This window comes from Salvelinus fontinalis, chromosome 25 (genome assembly GCF_029448725.1).
Source record: "Salvelinus fontinalis isolate EN_2023a chromosome 25, ASM2944872v1, whole genome shotgun sequence".
Classification (NCBI taxonomy): domain Eukaryota; kingdom Metazoa; phylum Chordata; class Actinopteri; order Salmoniformes; family Salmonidae; genus Salvelinus; species Salvelinus fontinalis.
Window position 1 is genome coordinate 42,450,013 of NC_074689.1, and position 13,478 is coordinate 42,463,490.

At 43.4% G+C, this 13,478-nt stretch overlaps 1 protein-coding gene across 2 annotated transcripts; it reads right to left on the reverse strand.

Moving 5' to 3' along the window:
- Positions 1-476: 476 nt before the first annotated feature.
- Positions 477-13,045, reverse strand: mix23 (mitochondrial matrix import factor 23). 2 transcript variants are annotated; one of them, XM_055882222.1, is made up of 6 exons: positions 12,933-13,045; positions 8,135-8,317; positions 7,175-7,300; positions 3,075-3,221; positions 1,419-1,478; positions 477-1,296 (listed from the first exon to the last, which is right to left on the reverse strand). In XM_055882222.1, the coding sequence occupies exons 1-6, from the start codon at positions 12,981-12,983 to the stop codon at positions 1,246-1,248; spliced, it is 618 nt and encodes a 205-aa protein (XP_055738197.1). In that variant the 5' UTR covers positions 12,984-13,045; the 3' UTR covers positions 477-1,245. The 2 variants fall into 2 exon arrangements, with proteins under 2 accessions (XP_055738197.1, XP_055738198.1); XM_055882223.1 differs by lacking the exon at positions 8,135-8,317 and having other exon boundaries at positions 12,933-13,039.
- Between the last annotated feature and the right edge of the window lie 433 nt (positions 13,046-13,478).

A 13,478-nucleotide genomic window follows, 5' to 3' on the forward strand; every position in this document is an offset into this window, starting at 1 on the left:
TGCGTGGTCCCATGGTGTTTATACTTGCGTACTATTGTTTGTACAGGTGAACGTGGTACTTTCAGGCGTTTGGAAAATTGCTCCCAAGGATGAACCAGACTTGTGGAGGTCTACCATTTTTTTCCTGAGGTCTTGGCTGATTTCTTTTGATTTTCCCATTATGTCAAGCAAATAGGCACTGAGTTTGAAGGTAGGCTATGAAATACATCCACAGGTACACCTCCAATTGACACAAATGATGTCAATTAGCCTATCAGAAGCTTCTAAAGACATGACATTATTTTCTGGAATTTTCCAAGCTGTTTAAAGGCACAGTCAACTTAGTGTATATAAACTTCTGACCCTCTGGAATTGTGATACAGTGAATTATAAGTGAAATAATCTGCCTGTAAACAATTGTTGGAAAAATTACTTGTGTCATGCACAAAGTAGATGTCCTAACCGACTTGCCAAAACTATAGTTTGTTAACAAGAAATTTGTGGAGTGGTTGAAAAACGTGTTTTATTGACTCCAACCTGAGTGTTTGTAAACTTCAGACTTCAACTGTACAGTATATAACATTCTATTGGTTGCAAGAATTTTGTATAATCATTTCAATCCAGTGTCGTTTTGTGTATCAGTTCATAAACCATGTACCATTCAATCAGTACATCGAAGATCCCAACTATTTTGCAACCTGTCGGCACAGCTGTCAATTTTTTTTATTTTTTAAACTGGTATACTTCATTTATCTTTAGCCAATTTTGGTCTTTAATGCAGGGCCGACAGAAGTTCCTTACCTTCTCCATTTTTGCAGTAATGCTGCAATCAGTTGGTTGTAATTTTAGATGGAGCATTTACATTTCCACCCAGGTTTCATTGAATAGGAGCGTCTCGCGCTCAGCAAGTCTGGTGTAGCAGGACATTAAGTTACGCCTCAACTGGGGAGGGTTAGGGTTAGGGTTAGGAGGGGGCCATTGGGAAACATTTTGTTGTTTAAAAAAAAAAAGTCAGACACCAGAGGGCCATTGGAAAACAATTCATTGTTTAAAAAAATTCAAATAAAAACTACAATCATGAAAATAAACAGATTGCTTGACAGAGGTTTGTTGTGAGGCAACGCAGCGTTCCCCATGGATGATACCAGTGTGGTCGGCTGGCGTCCCTCAGGTCAGGTCCACGGATGACTCAATGGCTCGGTCGGGTTCTAGTCCTGATGCAGCCACCTGGATCTGCAGCCATTCTCACCAGAGCAGCTCAGATTGTCACTTGACCGTAGGAGGCGTGTAGTGGGTCCGGCACCGTTCACTGAACACCTGAGGAAGGAACAGCACAGGAGAAGGTCATTGAAGTGCCTGTGTCTGAGAGAGAGATCTTGGGAGTGTGGTTGAGAGGTCAAACAGGCCAATGAGATGAGAGGTCAGAGTGATGTTCTTACCTTCAGACTTCTGTCATTAACAACCTCTTCGACATTCAGCTCCGACCGCATGAGTTTTAACTGGAGGAGAAAAGACAGACGGACACTCATAATATCACTACAACAAGGTAACCCTGAACCCTGCTCCTAATACAGTCAAATACTGACGACAACAGAAACCTGAACCCTGCTCCTAATACAGTCAAATACTGACGACAACAGAAACCTGAACCCTGCTCCTAATACAGTCAAATACTGACGACAACAGAAACCTGGAGACTATTGAGGTGTTAAGAATTCCAGCTCCTAGTTAGCAGTTGTAGCAACCCTGACCTGGTAGTTTGTTCTGCTTTGCCCATCACTCCTTATTTTCTTATTAGTGGTGCCTACAAGTCACCTCACTTGATTCAGCCAATCACAGTTCGGCCATTTCCTGTGTGCCTCACTGAACCTCGCCGCTGCCGTCAAGAATGAGATGGTGGTCAGAATGGCCTGACTGTTTGACCTGTGTTTTAGGGCATCGAAGTGTCAGTACTGTTATTGCTTCTTTAGGTCATTACTTCATTGCTGTTAAGGGAGCCATTGTTATTTACCATGTTAATAATGTTTACAAGGTATTTTCCTGTTCCATGTGCGTCATGTCATTTCTAGCCTGCTAGCCAAGATGTTAGCCAGCCATGCTAGCTCATTTATGCTGTGTGACACATGCCTCGTTTGAGACATATTCTATTCTGTTTATACTGTTTGGTTAAGTTTATAGCCATGTATAACCTTTGTGACGCCTCATACTACCGTGTACTGTATTTAGCCTCATTTAGCCTGCGTCTTTTCCACGTTAGTCGTGGTCACGTGTCGGCATTTTAGCTAACAACTGCTGCATCCAAAATAGGGCTCAATGATCAAAAGCAAATAATCTTAACTACTGTTCAAGCAACAATGACAACAACATTGTATGCAGATATAATTGAGTTGTTTTTATCTATAAAATATGTAGAGAATGTTATAAACCCGGCCTGGCTAGCTGGCTTCATCATATCTTATAAACCTAGCATGGCTAGCTGGCTTCACCATATCTTATAAACCTAGCCTGGTTAGCTGGCTTCACCATATCTTATAAACCTAGCATGGCTAGCTGGCTTCACCATATCTTATAAACCTAGCCTGGCTAGCTGGCTTCACCATATCTTATAAACCTGGCCTGGCTAGCTGGCTTCACCATATCTTATAAACCTAGCCTGGCTAGCTGGCTTCACCATATCTTATAAACCTAGCATGGTTAGCTGGCTCCACCATAGTGTTACCCCTAATACCTGTTTGGCACTAATGGTTAGATCTTGTAAGTCAGCATTTCACTGTAAGGTTTACACCTGTTGCATTCAGCGTACGTGACAAATAAACTTTGATTTGATTGTGTGTTGTCAAAAGAATGGCAGCGGACTACCTACATTACCATGGAGGGGTGTGGCAGCGGGAAGATGTTTGGGAGTGGGGGCAGCTACGTGGGGGGCTGTAGCTTAGAAGAGTGTAGTATAGGTAATGTATTACCTTGGTACAGTGTGGATCATAGTGTAGTATAGATAATGTATTACCTTGGTACAGTGTGGATCATAGTGTAGTATAGGTAATGTATTACCTTGGTACAGTGTGGATCATAGTGTAGTATAGGTAATGTATTACCTTGGTCTGTTCCTTCCTGAGTAGTTTGACAGTTGTCATGTTGTCTCCGTCCGTGGCCCTCTGCTCTCTCAGCTGGCCCACCACCTCAGAGGTCTGGGCTATACACGTCTTAATGGCTCGGTCTCTGCTCAGGTGGGCCTCCATCAGCTGCAACAACACCACAAACATAACATACACAAAACATGACACCACATATACACAACAAACATCAAATACAACAAACACCACATACAGGTGAAGTCGGAAATTTACATACACCTTTAGCCAAATACATTTAAACTCAGCTTTTCACAATTCCTGACATTTAATCCTAGTACAAATTCCCTGTCTTAGGTCAGTTAGGATCACCACTTTATTTTAAGAATGTGAAATGTCAGAATAATAGTAGAGAGAATTATTTATTTCAGCTTTTATTTTTTTCATCACATTCCCAGTGGGTCAGAAGTTTACATACACTCAATTAGTATTTGGTAGCATTGCCTTTAAATTGTTTAACTTGGGTCAAACGTTTCGGGTAGCCTTCGACCTGCTTCACACAATAAGTTGGGTGAATTTTGTCCCATTCCTCCTGACAGAGCTGGTGTAACTGAGTCAGGTTTGTAGGCCTCCTTGCTCGCACATACTTTTTCAGTTCTGCCCACAAATTTCCCATAGAATTGAGGTCAGGGGATGTGATGGCCACTCCAATACCTTGATTTTGTTGTCCTTAAGCCATTTTGCCACAACTTTGGAAGTATACTAAGGCTTTCACTAGATGTCAACAGTTTTTAGAAATTGTTCAATGTTTTTTTTTTTTTAATTAAGAAGTATTCCTATTCTAAGTGACACTCAGAAGGACTCTAGTATTTTTGGTGAATGACTGTGCTCTCCTTGTTGTTTTTCTTCGGTATTGGAAACAGTTAATTCCGTCTTAAATTGTATCGATTATTAACATATTAGTGTACTGAGGTTGGATTAGAAATGTTGTTTGAAATGTTTGGACCAAGTTTACAGGTAACTTTTTAGAATCCTTTGTAGGCATGTTGTGCGAGTTTGAACAGGTGTACTTCTGAATCAAACGCGCCAAATAAACGGACATTTTTGGGATATAAAGAAGACCTTTATCGAACAAAACGACCATTCATTGTGTAACTGGGACATTTGGGATTGCAAAAAGAGGAAGATCTTCAAAAGGTAAGCGATTTATTTTATTGCTATTTCTGACTTTCGCGATGCATCTGCTTGGTTGGAAAATGTTTTTAATGCTTTTGTATGCGGGGCGCTGTCCTCAGATAATCGCATGGTACGCTTTCACCATAAAGCCTTTTTGAAATCTGACAAAGCGGCTGGATTAAGGCTGCAATCCCGGTAACGGGATGATATGACAACAGCCAGTGAAATCCCAGGTCCACAATAAATGCTTGATTTGTTCGATAATGTCCGGTATTTATGTCCAATTAGCTACTTTGGTTAGCGTGTTTGGTAAAAAAATCCAAAGTCTCAAAGCGTGTCCACTATAACGTGACGAAATGTCCAAAAGTTCCATAACAGTCAGTAGAATCATGTCAAACGATGTACTGAATCAATCATTAGAATGTTGTTAACGTACATCTTGAATAACGTTCCAACCGGAGAATTACATCCACTTCAATTGAGAGATGGAACGGAGCTCCCTCTCACGTGAATGTGCGTGGTTAAAGCATGGTCAGCTCGTGGCAGTGGTTACTCATTCCTGTCTCCTTCGGCCCCCTTCACAGTAGAGTCATGCATGCATATTAATTAGTATATTTGGATAGAAAACACTCTGAAGTTTCTAAAACTGTTTCAATGATGTCTGTGAGTATAACAGAACTCATATGGCAGGCAAAAACCTGAGAAAAAATCCAACCAGGAAGTGGGAAATCTGAGGTTTGTAGATTTTCAAGTATATGCCTATCCAAGATAGTGTACTGTTGGTCCGATTGCACTTCCTGAGGCTTCCACTAGATGTTAACAGTCTTTAGAACCTTGTTTCAGGCTTCTACTGTGAAGGGGGAGCGAATAAGAGCCGTTTGACTAAGGGGTCTGTCAGAATGCCATGAGCTAAGTCACGAGCGCAGCCGTGAGAGCGAGCTGCGTTCCCTTCCATACATTTAAAGACAAAGGAATTGTCCGGTTGGAATATTATTGATTTATGATAAAAACATTCTAAAGATTGATTCTATACATCGTTTGACATGTTTCTACGAACTGTAATGGAACTGTTTTGACTTTGTCTGGACTAAGTGCCTGCACCTTGTGGATTTGGATTTGTGAACTAAACGCGTGAACAAAAAGGAGGTATTTGGACATAAATTATGGACTTTATCGAACAAAACAAACATTTATTGTGGAACTGGGATTCCTGGGAGTGCATTCCGATGAAGATCATCAAAGGTAAGTGAATATTTATAATGCTATTTCTGACTTCTGTTGACTCCACAACAAGGCGGGTATCTGTATGGCTTGTTTTGGTGGCTGAGTGCTGTACTCAGATTATTCCATGGTGTGCTTTCGCTGTAAAGCTTTTTTTAAATGTTTTATCTGACACAGCGGTTGCATTAAGGAGAAGTATATCTTTAATTCCATGTACAACACTTGTATTTTCTTCAACATTTATTTTGAGTATTTCTGTAAATTAATGTGGCTCTGCAAAATCACCGGATGTTTTAGAACTACTGAACGTAACGTGCCAATATAAAAACTGAGATTTTTGGATATAAATATGAACTTTATTGTCACGTTCCTGACCTATTTCTGTTAGTTTGTTATATGTGTTAGTTGGTCAGGACGTGAGTTTGGGTGGGCATTCTATGTTTTCTGTTTCTATGTTGGTTTAAGGGTTGCCTGGTATGGCTCTTAATTAGAGGCAGGTGTTTGGCGTTCCTCTAATTGAGAGTCATATTTAGGTAGGTTGTTTCACAGTGTTCGTTGTGGGTGGTTGTCTCCTGTGTCAGTGTTTGTCGCACCATACGGGACTGTTCGGTTTGTTTTTTGTACATCGTCATTTTGTGTAGTCTATTTTCCCTGTTTGTGCGTTCTTCGTGTTTAATGTAAGTTCGTCGTCCAGGTCTGTCTTCTCCGTTTGTTGTTTTGTTAGTTATAGTGAAGTTCGTGTTTTTTCGTCTTGTCTTTAAATAAATTATGTGTTCACAACCCGCTGCGCCTTGGTTCCATCACTACTCCATCACTACACTTTTCGGTTGAAGAGGAGGAGGACCACCGTTACATTTATTGAACAAAACATACATGTATTGTGTAACATGAAGTCCTATGAGTACCATCTGATGAAGATCATCAAAGGATAGTGATTAATTTTATCTCTATTTCTGCTTTTTGTGACTCCTCTATTTGTCTGGGAAAATGCCTGTGTTTTGTGACTAGGCACTGGACCTAACATAATTGCGCATGGTATGCTTTCGTCGCAAAGCCTTTTTGAAATCTGACGCGGTGGTGGGTTTAACAACAAGTGTATCTTTAAAATGGTGTAAAATACATGAATGTTTGAGGAATTTTAATTATGGGATTTCTGTTGTTTTGAATTTGGCGCCCTGCACTTTCACTGGCTGTTGTCATATCGATCCCGTTAACGGGATCTCAGCCGTAAGAATTTAAGTTCCTGCCTAGCAACAGAGATGTATTGGCTAGTTGACTCCACCCAGTAGAGGGTAAAAATATATATACTTGTGGAAACATGTCTTTGTCTTTTCAGCTGTTTGACCCAGTGGGTGACATTTGGTTTAAGCTTTTCTTAGTCGTCCGTGAGTTTTACTCTGTTTATTTAGAACACTATCCAAAATGCAAAGGCTACAGCATGTCAGATATCACGGGCTTAAGGTATACTGGTGTGGAGAAGGGAGAGATTAAAGGTAATCTGTGTAGAGGAGAGGTTAAAGGTAATCTGTGTAGAGGAGAGGTTAAAGGTAATCTGTGTAGAGGAGAGGTTAAAGGTAATCTGTGTAGAGGAGAGATTAAAGGTAATCTGTGTAGAGGAGAGGTTAAAGGTAATCTGTGTAGAGGAGAGGTTAAAGGTAATCTGTGTAGAGGAGAGGTTAAAGGTAATCTGTGTAGAGGAGAGGTTAAAGGTAAAAGCTGTGACTCACAGACTCATAGAGCTTTCTGCATGTCTGGGAGGCGTCCACTCTGCCTGAGAAGGAGACAGTCGGCACGGTGGTGTTGAGAGAATGGACAATACGGTCATCTATGTTACGCATCACCTTCAGAACATCCTGGGGGACAGACAGATCGTTACTGACAGGACATCCTGGGGGGAGGGACAGACAGATCGTTACTGACAGGACATCCTGGGGGGAGGGACAGACAGATCGTTACTGACAGGACATCCTGGGGGGAGGGACAGACAGATCGTTACTGACAGACCCAGACAGTTTATTGACAGAGTTTACTGACAAAATAGAACAGTGCAGATCTTCTGAGAGGCCGACTGAGGCAGAGACACTGTCCTTAGACCCAAGGGCGGACTGGCCATCTGGTACTTCGGGCATATTTTCAGTGGGCCTGTCTAACTATGTTTTTTGTTGTTGTGCAAAATCATTATTATCTGGCAAAAAAAATTGTGGCTTCAAAGAAAAAAAAAGTTGCCGGTGTGTTAGGGCTGATTTTTGGTCCCAATCCGCCCCTGCTTAGAGCACAAGCAAAGGGTTGTCAAGCACTAACTACATATGGGGTGTGAAACATCCATTGACCCGAGCTCTCTTCTTTAAAAGCATGAATGAATGTGTAGCTAACTTACTTAGACATTATATATATTTAGCTAGCTAGCTGTAACACAGTATTACGTGCGTAAATAAATAATAGGTGTCACCTGACCCTTCTGTTATGCACGTTGCACAATCTAAGCCAGGGGAAATAGTATGACTGCTAAAACAGCAGAGTGCATTTAGCATTCACTGCAAGTGAAGATGTTGCCTGACACCAGACTGTGATACCTCTGGTTTGTGCATTTCTGGTTCACAGTCAAATTAATGCCATACGTTAGTTTGCAAAATGTCCTCTCCAGCTCTAGAAGCCAGAATGTAGAATACATTTATATTTTAACTTACTTTTACGGGTTGACCGTGTGGTTGACCGTGTGGTTGTCCGTGTGGTTGGCCGTGTGGTTGTCCGTGTGGTTGGCCGTGTGGTTGGCCGTGTGGTTGTCCGTGTGGTTGACCGTGTGGTTGTCCGTGTGGTTGTCCGTGTGGTTGGTCGTGTGGTTGGTCGTGTGGTTGGCCGTGTGGTTGGTCCTTTTGCAGGTAGGAATATATCCACAGGAAAGTATAATTAAATAACCTGGTAGTGCATTCAGATGTCTAACACCTAAAGCATGTGCAGAACCATGTAAACACCAGCTCGTCTAGTATGTGTGCGTGTCCTGCATGTATTAGACATCTGAACACACAACCAGCGCTTTGAAAAGTTGATGTAATTATACTTTCCTGTGAATATACAGTATTGTCTCACATTCCTACCTGCATAAGGACCAACCACACAGACAACCGGTAAAGTACGTTAAAATATAATTTTCTTCTGTGTGTATGGTCGAATCTGGAAACTATCATCTCGAAAACAAAACGTTTATTCTTTCAGTGAAATACGGAACCGTTTTGTATTTTATCTAACGGGTGGCATCCATCAGTCTAAATATTCCTGTTACATTGCACAACCTTCAATGTTAAGTCATAATTACGTAAAATTCTGGCAAATTAGTTCGTAATGAGCCAGGCAGCACAAACTGTTGCATATACCCTGACTCTGCGTGCAATGAACAAGAGAAGTGACACAATTTCACCTGGTTAATATTGCCTGCTAACCTGGATTTCTTTTAGATAAATATGCAGGTTTAAAAATATATACTTCTGTGTATTGATTTTAAGAAAAGCATTGATGTTTATGGTTAGGTACACGTTGGAGCAACGATACGCACCGCATCGATTATATGCAACGCAGGACACGCTAGATAAACTAGTAATATCATCAACCATGTGGAGTTAACTAGTGATTATGTTAAGATTGATTGTTTTTTATAAGATTTGTTTAATGCTAGCTAGCAACTTACCTTGGCTTCTACTGCATTCGCGTAACAGGCGGCTCCTCGTGGAGTGCAATGTAATCAGGTGGTTAGAGCGTTGGACTAGTCAACCGTAAGGTTGCAATATTGAATCCCTGAGCTGACAAGGTAAAGATCTGTCGTTCTGCCCCTGAACAAGGCAGTTAACCCACTGTTCCTAGGCCGTCATTGAAAATAAGAATGTGTTCTTAACTGACTTGCCTAGTTAAATAAAGGTGTAAAAAATGACAATAATAATAAAAATAAATAAAAAATCTGCAAAATCGGCGTCCAAAATTACCGATTTACGATTGTTATGAAAACTTGAAATCGTCCCTAATTAATCGGCTGACCTCTAGTTAAAACACAGCGTCGGGGTTATAGTTCACATGAGGCCGTCGTGGGCGAAGCTAATGGCTGAGAACTGTAGGGGGAAGGCAGAATGCCACCTAGCTAATCCAACTGGAGTACTAAATCCCCTCGAGCTAAACATTTTAATGGAAACTAACAGTAAGTTCTAAGACTAAATACACTGCTGTGGCGCTTTCAAGGAGCGGGACAATAACCCAGACGCTTATAAGAAATCCTGCCCTCAGATGAACTATCAAACAGGTGTCAATACAGGACTAAGATTGAATCCTACTACACTGGCTCCGACGCTCGTCGGATGTGGCAGGGCTTGAAAACGATAACGGACTACAAAAGGAAGCACAGCCGCGAGCTGCCCAGTGACACGAGCCTACCAGACGAGCTCTAATGACTTCTATGCGCGCTTCAAGGCAAGCAACATTGAGGTGTAACGGATGTGAAATGGCTAGCTAGTTAGCGGTGGTGCTCGCTAATAGCCTTTCAAATCGGTGATGTCACTTGCTCTGATACCTTGAAGTAGTGGTTCCACTTGCTCTGCAAGGGCCGCCGCTTTTGTGGAGTGATGGGTAACGATGCTTCGTGGGTGACTGTTGTTGATGTGTGCAGAGGGTCCCTTGTTCGCGCCCGGGTCGAGGGGACGGACTAAAGTTAAACTGTTACAGAGGCATGGATGAGAGCACCAGCTGTTCTAGACGACTGTGTGATCACGCTTGCCGATTTGAGTAAGACCTTTAAACAGGGCATCATTCACAAGGCCGCAGGGCCAAATGGATTACCAGGACGTGTACTCTGAGCATGCGCTGACCAACTAGCAAATGTCTTCACTGACATTTTCAACCTGTCCCTGGCCGAGTCTGTAATACCTACATATTTCAAGCAGACAACCACAGTCCCTGTGCCCAAGAACACCAAGGGAACCTGCCTAAAGGACTACTGACCCGTAGCACTCACATCTGTAGCCATGAAGTGCTTTGAAAGGCTGGTCATGGCTCACAACACTATCCTCCCAGAAACCCTAGACCCATTCCAATTTGCATACCGCCCTAACAGATCCTCAACACGGTGGCCCCTCAGGGGTACGTGCTTAGTACCGTCCTGTACTCCCTGTTCACCCATGACTGCATGGCCAAGCACGACTCATTAAGTTTGTAGACGACAACAGTGGTAGGCCTGATCACTGACAATGATGAGACAGCCTCTAGGGAGGTGGTCAGAGACCTGGAAGTGTGGTGCCAGGACAACAACCTCTTCCACAACGTGATCAAGACAAAGGAGAGGATTGTGGACTACAGGAAAAGGAGGGCCGAGCACGCCCCCATTCTCATCAACAGGGCTGCAGTGGAGCAGGTTGAGAGCTTCAAGTTCCTTGGTGTCCAAACACACCAAGACAGTTGTGAAGAGGGCACGACAAAGCCTATTCCCCCTCAGGAAATTGAAGAGATCTGGAATGGGTCCTCAGATCCCCAAAAAGTTTGACAGCTGCACCATCGAGAGCATCCTGACTGGCTGCATCACCACCTGGTATGGCAACTGCTCAGCCTCTGACCGCTAGAGGGTAGAGCGAAGGGCCCAGTACATCACTGGGGCCTCTATACCAGGTGGTGTCAGAGGAAGTCCCTAAACATTGCCAAAGACACCCTAGTCATAGACTGTTCTCTCTGCTACCACACGGCAAGCGGTACCGGAGTGCCACGTCTAGGACCAAAAGACTTCTGAACAGCTTCTACCTCCAAACCGTAATACTGCTTGACAGCTAATCAAACGGCAACCCAAACTATCTACATTAACCCCAACCCTTTTTTATGTATAATGCTGCTACTCGTTGTTTTATCTATGCATAGTCACTTTACCTACATGTACATATCACCTCAGTTACCTCGACTAACCTGTATCCCCGCACATTGACTTGGTACTGGTACCCCCTGTATATAGCCTCCTTATTGTTATCTGAACTCTTCATTTCTATTCTTAAAACGGCACTCTTGGTTAAGGGCTTGTAAGTAAGCATTTGACGGTAAGGTCTACTACTCCTGTTGTATTCGGCACATGTGAGAAATAAACTTTGATTTGATTGTTGTCAAGCTTTACCGTATCAAAATTGGAGTTGTCTGTCCGGGGCAGGGATGGCTATCCACCGGGCTGCCAAGGTTAATCAGGTGGACATGTTCCATGTTATGGAGGACTGCGGGGCAGGGATGGCTATCCACCGGGCTGCCAAGGTTAATCAGGTGGACATGTTCCATGTTATGGAGGACTGCGGGGCAGGGATGGCTATCCCCCAGGCTGCCAAGGTTAATCAGGTGGACATGTTCCAAGCCATGGAGGACTGCGGGGCAGGGATGTTTTTAGGAGAATACCACGAGTATTTCTATTCTTATCTACCAAGGTGCATGGTGTACCTCGGCGGACCCTGGCGGACAGGCTGAGTGTTCGGGTGACCAATGGTTGTCGCAGTGGACCACCCACATTGCTTGCACCAGAGGATGAAAATTCTGTTGCAGCACTGTATCTACCGCACCAGCCATAGCGACCAGAAGGGTCTGGCTCTCCGGGGCAGAAGGGTCTGGCTCTCCGGGGCAGAAGGGTCTGGCTCTCCGGGGCAGAAGGGTCTGGCTCTCCGGGGCAGAAGGGTCTGGCTCTCCGGGGCAGAAGGGTCTGGCTCTCCGGGGCAGAAGGGTCTGGCTCTCCGGGGCAGAAGGGTCTGGCTCTCCGGGGCAGAAGGGTCTGGCTCTCCGGGGCAGAAGGGTCTGGCTCTCCGGGGCAGAAGGGTCTGGCTCTCCGGGGCAGAAGGGTCTGGCTCTCCGGGGCAGAAGGGTCTGGCTCTCCGGGGCAGAAGGGTCTGGCTCTCCGGGGCAGAAGGGTCTGGCTCTCCGGGGCACAAAACATGCAGCACAGAAAAGGAAGAGAAAAACTCCACCAGTAACCTCTGTTACGCCACCACCCTCAGGTACGTTTATATTTTTATTCAGTATAGTAAACACTTCGGAGACGAGGTTAATCTCTCTTTTTAAAACAATTAAATAGATATGTCATTTAACACAATTGTATGGTGGCCAATAACTGGGGACCGTATGCCGATACGGGAGGTATTTTCTTTGCTAAACCGCTTATCAAAAAGCTGATAATAGTAGTATTTCCACTGAAATGTCAAGCATGCTAATTGCTAACCGGTGAGCTAACATTTTTACGACACCAGTAATCACATAACGTTAATTGCTTGATCGCAGGATAATACCGTTGAAAATAATATACTTCTTAAACGCTGTTGAATATGCCATTAATAGGGGGTTGCACAGGTTAGAGAGCAAGGTCCATACCAGCAGGTGTCACTCATTCAATCCGATCACGACACAGAGCTTCACAATTATCCCTGTTTATCGGTTGTCGTGAATGTCATACTAAAATGCTATTCATGACATACAAAAAGATGACACCAGTATTACCTGAAACATTGAAAAGTCCTCACAGTTTAAAGTTCCGTTGGGCGCCGCCATTGTGGACTACAAGGTCCTCCCACGGGTCCTACATGCGCAACACGTGAAATACGTGCCCTGCCCGAATGCCTGAACATAATAAGCACATCCAAATGATAAAAACGATATTTACTTTAATAACAAACCAATTAACATACAATATTATGATATGATAAAGTTCATTTCCGTTCATAATTTTGCACCAAAGATTCGCCGAATAAACATGTCATTTAATTCTGAAAGGTGCTTCTTATAAGTCCCATGTCAATGTACAGTACAGGTAGAACCGTGATTAAAAATAAGTGGCAAGAGTTGTGTAACAGGGAGAGTAAGGGAAGACACCTGTATAAGATCCAGGAAAAAGTAGGGACGGGGGGGTCCTCCAGGCCGAGAGAAGGGAGGAAAGTGTAGTCACAAGGCTGAAACACACAACGCTAAATATTACATTGAAAGTGGTGGCTGTATTGCACCTTGAAGTTGGTTGCCAACCGCCATATAAAATCCACAGAAGAACAG

Bases quoted from the DNA above. Each gene is read 5' to 3' on its own strand.
- mix23 (XM_055882222.1), bottom strand. From the start codon at position 12,983: ATGGCGGCGCCCAACGGAACTTTAAACTGTGAGGACTTTTCAATGTTT. The intron at 7,301-8,134 runs GTAAGTTAAAAT...TCTGTCCCCCAG, and splicing joins CACACGGTCAACCCGTAAAA to GATGTTCTGAAGGTGATGCG. The intron at 3,222-7,174 runs GTGAGTCACAGC...GTGTTGTTGCAG, and splicing joins GCAGAAAGCTCTATGAGTCT to CTGATGGAGGCCCACCTGAG.